The 13,143-nt window shown below is 39.6% G+C and overlaps 1 protein-coding gene across 1 annotated transcript in view; it reads right to left on the reverse strand.

Annotated features, from left to right (window-relative positions):
- Positions 1-7,608: 7,608 nt before the first annotated feature.
- The window catches only part of pthlha (parathyroid hormone-like hormone a), an 11,684-nt gene continuing 6,149 nt past the window's right edge, over positions 7,609-13,143 (reverse strand). The window contains 2 exon segments of the mRNA XM_056245389.1: positions 7,609-8,474; positions 9,820-10,311. Of these exon segments, the coding sequence (XP_056101364.1) occupies positions 9,843-10,311 (469 nt within the window). The 3' untranslated portion in view covers positions 7,609-8,474; positions 9,820-9,842.

Here is a 13,143-nt window from a genome sequence, read left to right on the forward strand (position 1 = left end):
AGGAAGTAGAATGGTTCATACTCCTATTTTATAAAGACCCGATGAAATCAAAATCAAGGTTTTTTTTGGCTTTTAGGATGAATATGTTAGTCTTACTGTTATCTATAAGTTAGTGTGCTCCAAAACAACGACAAAATTCGCATTTAGAAGATATAAGCATTCAAAACTTAAGTCACTTCCACAAATATGGATCAATGATTTGATGACATCACACATCAGATTTCCTGTCCAATCAAATGCTCTCTAAAATCTAAAGTATCCCTCCCTACATTATAAATAGATGGTGAAGCTAGGGCTAAGATCAGTCACTTGTTCACACAACTATTTTTATATGGTGAATGGCACATAGTGCACTACATAGGGGCTAGGGAACGATTCAGATATGTAAATATGCTTTCCACTGGGGCGAATGAAGTCTGGTTTCTCGTTAGTGTCCAGAGACAGGACAGCACAGAGTGGATCATATGATCGAGTGGACGCAGGCCACAATACGTATTGGATCCTTTAAAGGTGCCATGTGGAATGTCTGCCAAAAAAATTCATACTCCACATATTCCATACCAGATGGGGGCAGTATACTTCCAGAAAGTAGGCCTACTCTAGTCTGTTTTTTAGTTTCGGGTTGTTAATCTTCTAAAACCGTCAAATCGTCCGCTTTGTCCCGCCAAAGCCTATTTTGATCGGTGAGTGATGTAGAATATAATGACTGCTGCGCTTGACAGGGCTTATAACGAGCAGAGAGAGAGAGCGCCCCGGCCGCGCGCGCGCACTCTCACGTCTTCAAACAACACGAGCGCAGTCCTCCTGCTCTCTCTCTCCCTCGCGCATATTAATCAAATCAATTGACGATAGTAAGACCGCAGTTCGTTTGGAGATTTTTAGAGATTAGAGACTCAATGAACAACATCTCAACACTAAATTATAAAGGCCGGTCTCATATAGACGCGATTGACATCAGGTTCAAGTACGCCCACAAGCCGTGCGAGTTATTCGTGTACTGCAGTTTGGCTGGTGGTTATGTATGTTGCCCGCATACCGCCTCCCATGGCCGAAACTGGTATTACGACACCAGTCGGGCCGGCGCTAGTAATTTAGCATGCTAATTTAGGTTTATATCTCGGCAGCACTATAACTTGTCAATTTTTTAATGACATCATTGCACTTATTTCTTCTCATTCTTTTGATGCGTGTAGCTCATTTTTTGGATAATTTTACCTCAATTTTTACATAGGGCACCTTTAAATTCTGCACAGAATGCTGTATTTTAAAGCGATATGGAGATTAGGAGAAGAAACTTTAGAGATTATGAGGAAACTGCGGCCTTATCGATCTCAACGGCTCTGTAATAAACCAAACAGCTGTAATAAACCAAACGGCTTTTTAAAAAAAGGGGGAGGAGCTGTTCGATATGCCACGCCTGTGATATTTTTTCCCCCCAGGATGGTAGGGGAAGACTCATGAATATTCATTAGGGAACTCATCCCTGATTGGTCTGATGACCTACCCCTAACCCCGCCCCTACCAGTCACTGGGGTTAAGACCAATCAGGGATGAGTTCCCTAATGAATATTCATGAGTCTTCCCCAACCATCCTGGGGAAAAAAAATTCGGGTGCGCCCCGCCCTGTCTTCCTGTTTCAGTGGAAATTACGTCTTTACACTGAATAATGCGGCTCATTTCAAGGCACTTTATTGGGCCTTTAATTATTAGGCTATTATTTTTATTTATTTATTGCGATTTTTGCTTTATTTTTACAGGACAGGTGGTGGACGCACATCCTCAAATATACTCATAAAGTAGAGAAGATTCCCATAATAGAAATACTTATTTAACGTTTTTTTTAAGGTCAAGAAACGGACAAAAGGTAAAAAAAAATGTATGTCATGGGGTCAATATCAGTTTTATTCTTTATTATATTCACAGCACGTAGACTATTCAATATGAGCAGATTAGAGTTGGGAGGTATTTTCTTAATATCCAACAAGAGCAACAATCACACATTTGAGGGTTGAAAAACTCCTCTGTTTGAACTGCTTTAGCGGCTCTGAAAATCACACTCGGCTCTCTTTGTTATTAAAAGATTCGAGGCCGGGGTTTAAAACACGGTCCTGAGAGCCAAAGCCCGTTTTTTTGCTCCTCTCTGTCGGCGGCCGGCCTGTTAGTGTTTGTTTAAACGGAAAGCTTTTTCCTCACAATCCATGGAACCGTGTTAAAAAGCAAAAGGCACTACCTCATTTTTGTCCGAGGCACTACTTTACCTCACAGGGTGTTTAAGACCGTTGCGCGCAGGTACAGAGCCGTTGGCTTGGCAAGGAAATCCTCTGAACCAATAATCCTAGGTAATTTTCATGGCTCGGCAGCAAACGCCCATCTAAATTGTACAGATGTTTCCCACGCTTGAGGCCCGATTGATTTCTCTGCCGGAGGAGGTAATTGTCCGATCCAGTTCGCTCGGACAGCCCGAGCCCCGAACTACCTCGAGTTTTTAAAATTTCTTCTTCACTGCTACTAGAAGTACAAACCGCAGCGCGACGGTTGCAATTACTCCGCTGAATGTGAAAATCAGCCTTTGGTTCGAGCTGTAATTAGGTCAATTAAACACACACATCGTCCCCTGAAGACTTAAGAAAAACACGTCCATTCTTTATAGTTTAAGTGTGTTTGACGATATGCTTTCTTTCCCTGCAGAACATCAAAGAAACACTCAGACTTTCCGCCATTACGGCTCCATTCTCTGTCTGTCTTGTTCCCAGTTCCTACACGCTGATAGAGTTTTACAGGTGGGGTTTCATTCTCGTTTGATTATTTATCCTGCTTTTCCTCCAGGAGGAACCACAGAAGTCCTGCCAGCTGTGACCCGCCTGTCACAACAGCACTGTAAAAAAATATATGATCAATCAGTTATGACCGCATATTACATTGCTTTAACTCATCAGGTTAAGCAATTTTCAACTTTTTTTTTTATAAGTTATACAAGATTCAACTCTTTTTAAGCCGGTTTAATGTAATTTAAGTTGAATTATTTAAACATCCAAGTTGATTGTACTAGGCTACTTAATATTTTTAAGGCAGTAACTATTTTTTTTACAGTGAGGTGATTATTAGTCTGAAAAGCTTTGAAATCAGCTCACCTCCTTCACTGAGTTCTAGTACATTTAGTCATTCACTAGATTTGTGTGCTGGATTTTGTTTCGGAGTTGTTGGAAAATGCTCAGAAGACAGTAGAAACTTGTTTCCACCATGGAATAAAAAAGGTTTTTATATCACAATTCGCATTTGCGAGTTTACATCTAAAAAGTTTGACTATTAACTTACAATTGTGAGTCTATCTATATCACTCAATTCTGAGAAAAAAAAATCTGAATTGCGAGTTATAAAATCTGAATTGCGAGATATAAACTCGCAAATGCAAGAAAAATGTCAGAATTGTGATGTAAAAAGTTCCTTTTTTTCTTCTGTGCCGGAAACAAGTTTCTATAGTCTTCTAAGCATTTTCCAACAACTCAGAAACAAAATCCAACAAAATTGCAAGTTTATATCTCACAATTCTGGCTTTTCCCCACAGGATCCTGAGTAAAAGTTATGAATTCTGAAAAATAGTCATAATTGCAAGACTTTTTTCTCAGAATTGTGAGATAGCCTATAGGCCTATAATGAAAGTCTGAATTGTGAGGAAAAAGTCAGTTACCTTTTTTATTCTATGGTGGAAACAACAATGAAAAAGCTATTTTGTTTACAGTGTGAGGGTCTATAGTATGAAACTTCAGCAAAAGTCTCAATTTACTCCCCATTTGTATTTAGCTGAATGCAACAGTGTCTTGCTGAATCTTGCTGAAATGTGATAGTCTGATATATTCAGGAGCAAATATGTTTACCGGTAGTTATAAACGGCTTTGAGTGGAGTCGGTGTGGTCTGATCTGTTGGGGGTCACTTTACAGTATGTCGACAACATGCTGACAAATCTGTTATCCTGAAATGATCCCAAAACGAGTAAATAGTTCTTGTAGCCTGTAAAAGCTTGTGTGAGATGAGTGCCGGTGGAAAAGTGGGAAAAAACGACTAAATCCCATAGCGTGAAGCTCCATCCGTACGGCTGATCTCAGCCTTCATTAACTGCTTGTGTGACTTTCATCAAAGGCAAACAAATAAATGTCAGAGAATTTGAATTAATTCCCAGCATGCCAAGTGCCAAAGACCCCCCCCTTTCCCATGGAAAAGTTGAATGTTAATGTTCTGGGAGAGAGAGAGGGACCTGGGTAATGTTCCTGATGTTTTGCAAACCATATTTCGAATGCATTCACTTAAATTTGACATCGCTTTTTGAAGTGTGAAAGTAGTTGCGTAGCCTGTCAACGGAGGGACATAAATCTCTCACAAAAAAATCTTCATTTGAGTTCTGAAGATGAGTTAAGTCTTACAGGTTTGGAACGATTACATCAGAGTAATTAATGACAGAATTTGATTTTTTGTGTGAACTATCCCTTTAAATAGCTACATACAGAGCTTGGCATTAGCATGAATTGGCTTCTACAGCCAGTTTTCAACTAAAGTCATAGCAGAGCAACATTTTTAAGGGAATCTCGCTGAGCAAGTAAGTTAAAGTTGAACTGTTGACATGTTTATAGTGGCTACATGAAAAATAACACATCTGGTTTAACGGTACAAACATTTGAAGGAAACTCTATCGCCCTCTTGAGTGCTGAGGTTTGCTGCCACCACAGTAGCACAAGAACACATTAAGTGCGTTTAAGCGGACTGCCAAGCGTGCGCGTGCTCGCGGAAACTGTGCTTGGCCTTAATCAGCGATTTGTATTTCCACACAAGACTTTTGACAACTTTAGGTCCATGCTGAACTTCAACGGCCACGCGCACGGACTCCAGTTCAAACGCTGTCCGTTCATTACGGCCTGATTTTTCCACATCAGAAGGAAATGGGTAAAATAGAGCCAAACACTCTGCCTTGTTCTTTACTCTGAACCTGAGATACACACAATCAAATATACCACACACACACACACAGAAGTCCAGACACTGCAGGAAAAGTCAGATGTTTAATCATTCAGTACATATTTTTTTCTCTCTCAGTGCAAAACAACAAGAGTTATTCTATAACGTGTGCTGGTCGTGTACAGAAGATCGTTGTGTGGTTGTGACGTCAGCTGTGGCCGATAGGTGGCGCTCTCTCTCTCTCTCTTTACTGATGTGATGAAGTGGGGCTCGTCCAGGTCAGCAGGAAAGAAACCCAAGATAAACATATAGACTATACAAAAGCCCGTCTGCAAACCCTAGTGAGCGGCATCCTAACCTAAATGGCTGATCTGGGAAAAACAGTGGTGTACGCACGCAGGAGACTTTTGAGTTCGACAAGCTGAACAACATAAAATAAATGTACAAATATGGGGTTCCTAATGCATGAATAACATTTCAGTCATCTTCAATCAAAAAATAAATAAATATTCAGGCATAAATGTAAGACGCATTTGAATTGCATATAAAATTTCCATTAATTAGGATTAGTTTCAACATAAACTAATAAACTTAATGTGATGCATATTTGTCAGTCATACATCAATGAACAGGTCAGATTTCTGTGATAATACTAATAAACTGAGTGTGTTTTAAATGCACAATAACTAGGATTATATATATATAAAATCAATAAATCCAATGTTTACTAATTGAATATTTCTTGTTCCACGGCTAGCTGTGTTCATACTTTTTTAAAGCTGCAGTCGGCAAGTGTGGCAGATTGAGTGGACTTTGGCAAAATTTTGAATGTTTACAACTCTCATGCCCCTCCCCCACTATCAACGGATACCCCCCCCCCCCACCGAGTTCGTGCTTGTCAGTGCGTGTGCACCAGGTTATCTGTGACGCGCCCGTCTCATCAGCATCCATCAACACCATGGAGTATTTGGAGGTATGCTGTCCTGGCTAATCTACCGATAGATTGCAATTGCTAACGTCATTTATACTCTAAATGAGCTTACTTGATTTGTTAGTGCAGTGTTTCCGCTACATTCATTCTGCCGTGGCGGGCCGCCACACCTAAAATCATCCCGCCACGGCTGCAGCTTCTCGGTCCGATATTGTATGTGTTATTTTTAAGCCCCACTAAAGGCATACAAAACATTGTAAAGCACCATAAAGTTTCCGCACTATATTCCAAAACTTCTAAAGTCATTCAATAGCATCATGTGAGGTAAAAATGAATATTTAAGTCGTTAAGTTAAAGTTAATGGAAACTCATCCTCGGTCATTCTCCATTCAGCATTCAAACAGCGCGTCGCGTTCGGTTACGACAGTAACACGACGACACTCTCTTCAAGATCAATGTTCCCATTATTATACTTTATTTGTAGATAAAGGTCTATAGTTTGCATACAATTACTTTATCTTGCTGGAGTTTATAGCGCTTTCTAAATCATATTCCTTTCCCCCGGGTGTCTGTTACTACAGCACTAGAGTAGAGAGCACTATGAATTGTTCTCCATGCACACTGTACCTGAAATTTAAAACTGTTAAAAGAAAAGGCTCAATAAACTGTTGCATATATATAATACATTAAGCATACATAGATATAATCTCTTCGCTTTGTGCTTTGAACTTTTCAGTGCGAAGCGCTGCGCGCTGTGACTTTGCGTTGCTTCAAGTGCATCACTCTGCGCACGGGATGCGCATAATCGCTTGCCGCTCTGGTTGGGGCCTTTCATGTAATGCTTAGGGGAGGTTTAAACACCTGGGGTAAGGGGACGTGGCCAATGGGAATATCACTCATGGGCCATGCCCCCTCCCCCTGGCGAAATGGGCCTGCCACCACGGCTGGAAAAAATCCTAGAGGAAACACTGTAGTGTTTTGAAAGCAAGATACATCCGCCATCACTCTTCGTTACTGCGCGAACTTCCGGCGTGTGCATGTGATTGTAACGTGCGCGAGGGGTGGTGTGTGCCCGATCTGTGATTGACAGTCAGATCTCACACCCCCCTGCGCTGATTGGACATGATGAACCGGGAGCTGTGGATTTTTGTAAAACAAATAACAAGCTCCAGGTGGAGTTAGAAGCTCTGGTTTTTTTCTAAAACCACTTTATTTATGTTGTTCTGTCGGATTATAGTGTCGATTTCACTGAATATGATAAAAAAAAAAAATTGCCGACGGCAGCTTTAACTGAATACATTGATTTGTTTTACACAATGAACACATTTATGCTGATTGTGAAAACGGTAAAGTCATGTGTATGCATATTACTTGTTCAGTTTATAGACACGTAGTGTTTCTTTACAGTGACGTCGCCATCTACTGGCCAGACAGCAGAATACAGCTTTAACCTGCTATTTTTAACATTTTATACTCGATTTAACCCAAACCAATATATTTTGTTGGAATAAATGTATTTAGGTTAATGTGTAGGTATAAATGTATTTATAGTTTAAAAAAACTATTCTGGCCAGACAGCAGAATACAGCTTTGTGTTAGACTCACAATTGTGTTTAAACGTCCAATTCTGTCTTTTTTCTCAAAAGTGTGAAAAAATTCAGCAACTCGCAATTCAGACTTTACAACTCGCAATTATGATTTTTTTTTCAGAATTGTGAGGGGAAAAAAACTATATTCTGTCGTCAGGCCAGTAGATGGCGATGTCACTTTGTAAAGAAACATTACGCGTCTAGTCGTTTTAATTTTCATTTTCACGTTTTGGTCTGTACGCGAAAAACTCGAAGGAAAAATGTTTTCATTTTTAGTACATCGTTGTTGTGTAAACGCACCCTAAGTTTATTAGTTTGTTAAAACGGCGTAATCCAAATGAATGGAAGTTTAATATGCAATTCAAATACGTAAATGTACAATTTTTGAGTGTTGGATGTTTGATTTTAGTAAGCTTTCTGTGACTGTCTTGTATGTGAAGGATGCCTTCGGATAGGGAATGAGTCTATGATGCTGTCTAGCTAGGCGGCTCACTAAGTTTTGGGACAGACTCACAGAAACATGGATGCCAAAGCTGATGAACACACAATGAACAGACAGAGAGGTGGGCATGACTATAGTCTTCTTCATTCAACTGAACCACAAAATACGTCCATTAACAAAATGACTTGTATATATTTCTATATTTATATATCTAAAGTGCATTATAGTACAAAAATATAGAAGGTCAGCAGCACCTTGATACCTTTAAAAAATAAATACACCATTCAAACAAAATAAATTACAGGAATTCTGACACCGTAATAGAGGCATAGTCCTAAAAATAAAAAAAGAATAAAAAGGAAAAAGAAACAAAGCAAAGTATTCACAAGGATCCAAATCTGTAGCTCCGTGGAGCTGTAATAATGCTTTAGCAGTTTCGTTATTTGTCATTGTCACTGTTCGGGCGCATTGAGAATATTTACAGACAATAAATATTTTCCTCTCACTTTTACAGTGGACGGTAACATGAGCATTTAGGTGTCCATTTCAAAAGTCCTCGCGGATCTGAAAGAGAAAAGGTACAAAACTGATTTATTGTTCAATAAATATAGTAGATTTTATAGTAAAACAAATACTTAGTAAAAAATAATGCTGTTTGTTATTTAATATATATATATATATATACATTTTTAGATGTATTTAATGTAATGTATGTGTTTTAAAACTGCAATTGTTACCTTAAAGAGCAACTTCTACTTGACTTAACCCATACAAATTAACTTTGTTGGTATGAATTAATGTAGTGAATTAGTGATGTTGAGTAATAATTTTGAGTTGAATAATAAACCATTACCATTTATTTCAATGTAGCAATTAGTTAGTAGCAAATGGTGCGTTCATGTTCATATTTAAATCGTAATTACGACGTTCAAATGACATCTGCAATGTGACCTTTTCTGTATAAAATTAAACGTTTTTTTTTTAAACTTACATAATGAATAAATAATGCACATCGGGCGAGTTTCTGATTGAGTAAATTGAATCGTTATGTAACTGCAAAAAACGGTAACCTGCAATTTTTAACATTTTATACTCGATTTAACCCAAAACAATTTATTTTGTTGGTATAAATGTATTTAGGTTAATTCAGCAATATTTAATAATATTTTCGACTTGAATAAAACCAGTTAATTTAGATTTTCAGTGTATGGGATTCTGTACATGCAACTTAAGATCGTTTTATTGTAAATAAATTAATTTGAACAAATGTACCATTAATACAGATGCTGCATCCACTTTTCTTAATGACTCCTGAAACAATCGTAATTATGATTTTGTGGTTAAACTCAAATATCCGACATGACTTGAACGCACCATGTACTTCTAATAGGGGTGTAACAACAATATATCGTGTCACAATATATCACAATACAAACATGCAACAATATGTATCGTGGATAGTTCACCCAAAATAAAAATTACTGTGTGAGAAAAATTCTAGTTTTCAGAGTTTTAGTGTCAGCACTACATTAAACTACTATATATAATGTTGAATATAATGTATAATAATGCATATTTGTGTGTCCTGATAATGCCAAATGTCTGGTTATTAGTAAAAGTGGCCTATACATTATTTTAAATATATCTAGTCAGTGAAAGAGTGCAAGCATTCGTCTAAAATAATGATATTTTCAGCTTCAGGATCATGAATATTGTTATTGTGGTGTCTCTATTGTTCATTGGGTTTCCAGCATCAAGTCTATTCATTTACACACACAATGTAATATCAAATTTAGCTTTTATCATGTGTCTTTGAGTATGGCGATAATACGAGTTGTATCGAATCGTGACATGAGAGTCTCGTTACACCCCTAAAGATGAGTATCTTATCAGAGAACACATAACGTACCGTTGTCAAAGACTGACAGTGTTTTAGTGCATCGCCCACTCCAGGTGGAAGCCGCTGCCGAACTCTTCCAGTGAACGAGCCCTTCTCTTCCTCTTCTCCCCATCTCTCCTCTTCCCCACTCTTCCTTTCTTCTTCCTCTTCCCGATGGCCTTCATCGTGCTCTCCTTGTACGTTTGTGACTTGTTGGTTTCTTGCGGGAGGTTTGTTCCCTCCTCGTCCTCCAGACGGAAGCTGATCGGCAGATTCTTGGTGCCGCCGGCCGGTTTCGGATGGGCGGTTCCCGTTCCCATGGAGACGCCGACTCCCATCGGCACGGCGACGGTGAAGCCGCCTCCCCCTCCGCTGCTGACTCCGCCCCTCGGCTGCTGAGCCTCGCGGACCTCAGCCGTATGAACTTCATGAAGAAGCTCCTGAAGCCACAAGCGTCTCTTAAAGTCTTGCAGCGTCCGGCCCTTATCGTGCATCAGCTGAGCGTGTGTTACCGAACGCTTGCTGGTGGAGAGAAGACCGAGACACAAGTCAGAATTATTAATAACTTTTATTTATAGGCGCCCTTCAATGCACTCAAGGATCAACATAAAAGTAGATCAGTAAAATACAAAGCTATGCAAAAGGACAGACAAACAGATCAAACATGCAATCATCAAATCACTAAAAGCTTTTCTAAACAGATACGAGCTTTAAAAACAGAATTAGCATTGGTCACATTTACCTGTCACTCAAAAATAAAAGCTTTTCACAATCCAATCAATTCCCAATTATATATGCCGTTTTCAAGTAAAATGGAAAACATGATGTTGTTCCTCAGTGTTTCTGTCTTGTTTTCCAGCACAAATATCTAAACATTCTTAAATCAAGACACAGTTACTGGAGAAGCCAAATATGGAAGCTTGTTTCCGCAACTGAATAAAAAAATAAAATTGCGACTTTTTATCTCACAAATGCGAGATATGAAGTCAGAATTGTGAAAAATAAAGTTGCAATTGCGAGAAAAAAAGACAAAATTGAGACTTTTTATCTCGCAATTCTGACTTTATTTCTCACAATTGCGACTTTATTTCTCAGAATTGCGAGATATAAAGTCAGAATTGTGAGATATGTCAGAATTGTGAGATATAAACTAGCAATTGCGAGTTATCAGGCCAATTCTAAGGAAAAAAAGACTGACTTTTTTCCCCTCAGAATAGTTTATATCTCACAATTCTGACTTTACAACACACAATTTCGACTTTATATCAATCAATTCTGACTATATCTCGCAATTCTCACTTTATAACACGCTATTGCGACTTTATATCACGCAATTCTGACTTTATATCTCGCAATTCTGACTTTATATCACGCAATTCTGACTTTATATCTCGCAATTGTGAGAAATAAAGTCAGAATTGCAAGATGTAAACTCGCAATTGTGAGAAAAAAAGTCAGAATTGTGAGATAAAAAGTCGCAATTACCTTTTTTATTTTTCATTCTGTAGCGGAAACAAGCTTCCATATCAAAATGACTGAAGATATTACTGAAAATTTATTACAAATTTAGTGAGTTTGTGCTTAAAACAAGAACAAATATCTGCCAACGGGGTCAGAAAAATAAACTCCGTTCAAAGGGAAAACAAGATTATTTTTGTGACCCCATTGGCAGATATTTTTTTATATTTTAAATAGAAAACAAGACAAAAAAAAATGTTTTGCAGTGTAACATGTTGACTTTTTTCTTTACATTTTCCTTTAACACAAAATAAACAACCTGCCAAATGATCAATGGAATGTGAAAACTATCAACAGAAAGAAAATCTAAATAAATTGCAGTTCACTCAAAAATTAATAATAAATTATACACATACACACATTATTGTTTAGGCATAAGATTTAGTGCCTAATCAAGATTACAATGATCAAGTCAAGCTTGCAGTAAACTCAGTGCACCACACACACTTTACAGCACATGTGTTTGACCCCGTGACCTCAGCATTACTAACTGAATGTGTGTGTAAATCAGTTTCTCAGGCCTCCCACATCGATCTGAGTCTCTTCTAGAGAGAATTCTGTTTCCCACGCAAATATTTCAATGTTTCTAATTGCTGCAATCCCATTACCACTACATGTACTCACACACACACACACACACACACACACGCACACACACACACACACACACACACACACACACACACACACACAGTCACAAGCACTCACTCTCTCTAACACACACACACACACACAGATACACAATCTGACATGGTGCCTTCAACCCAAATCCACTGGTTGATCAGTGAGAGTTTGTTCTGTCGCTCCTGTTCAATGTGTTTTTAGTTTAATCCAGGAGTTTGAGAAGGTCTGGTGCAGATCCAACACCTTGCTGGAGCTCCGAGGTCCCACATCCCAGATCCCACATCCCAGATCCCACATCCCACATCCCAGATCCCACATCCCAGATCTCGCATCCCAGATCCCGCATCCCAGATCTCAGAACCCAGATCTCGCATCCCAGATCCCACATCCCAGACCCAGATCTCGCATCCCAGATCCCACATCCCAGATCCCACATCTCCCATCCTACATCTCGCATCCCAAATCCCACATCTCGCATCCCAAATCCCACATCTCCCATCCTACATTTCGCATCCCAAATCCCACATCTCCCATCCTACATTTCCCATCCTATATCCCGCATCCCAGATCTCAGAACCCAGATCTCGCATCCCAGATCTCGCATCCCAGACCCAGATCTCGCATCCCACATCCTAGATCCCACATCTCCCATCCTACATCTCACATCCCAGATCCCACATCTCCCATCCTACATCTCGCATCCCAAATCCCACATCTCGCATCCCAAATCCCACATCTCCCATCCTACATCTCGCATCCCAAATCACACATCTCCCATCCTACATTTCACATCCCAAATCCCACATCTCCAGTCCTATATCCCGCATCCCAGATCTCAGAACCCAGATCTCGCATCCCAGACCCAGATCTCGCATCCCAGATCCCACATCCCAGATCCCACATCTCCCATCCTACATCTCACATTCCAGATCCCACATCTCCCATCCCACATCTCACATCCCAGATCCCACATCTCCCATCCTACATCTCGCATCCCAGATCCCACATCTCCCATCCTACATCTCACATCCCAGATCCCACATCTCCCATCCCACATCTCACATCCCAGACCCAGATCTCGCATCCCAGATCCCACATCCCAGATCCCACATCTCCCATCCTACATTTCGCATCCCAAATCAGATCTCGCATCCCAGATCCCACATCCCAGATCCCACATCTCCCATCCTACATTTCGCATCCCAAATCCCA

Source organism: Rhinichthys klamathensis, unplaced genomic scaffold (genome assembly GCF_029890125.1).
Source record: "Rhinichthys klamathensis goyatoka isolate OS25496 unplaced genomic scaffold, OSU_Roscu_1.1 h1tg000029l_1, whole genome shotgun sequence".
Classification (NCBI taxonomy): Eukaryota; Metazoa; Chordata; class Actinopteri; order Cypriniformes; family Leuciscidae; genus Rhinichthys; species Rhinichthys klamathensis.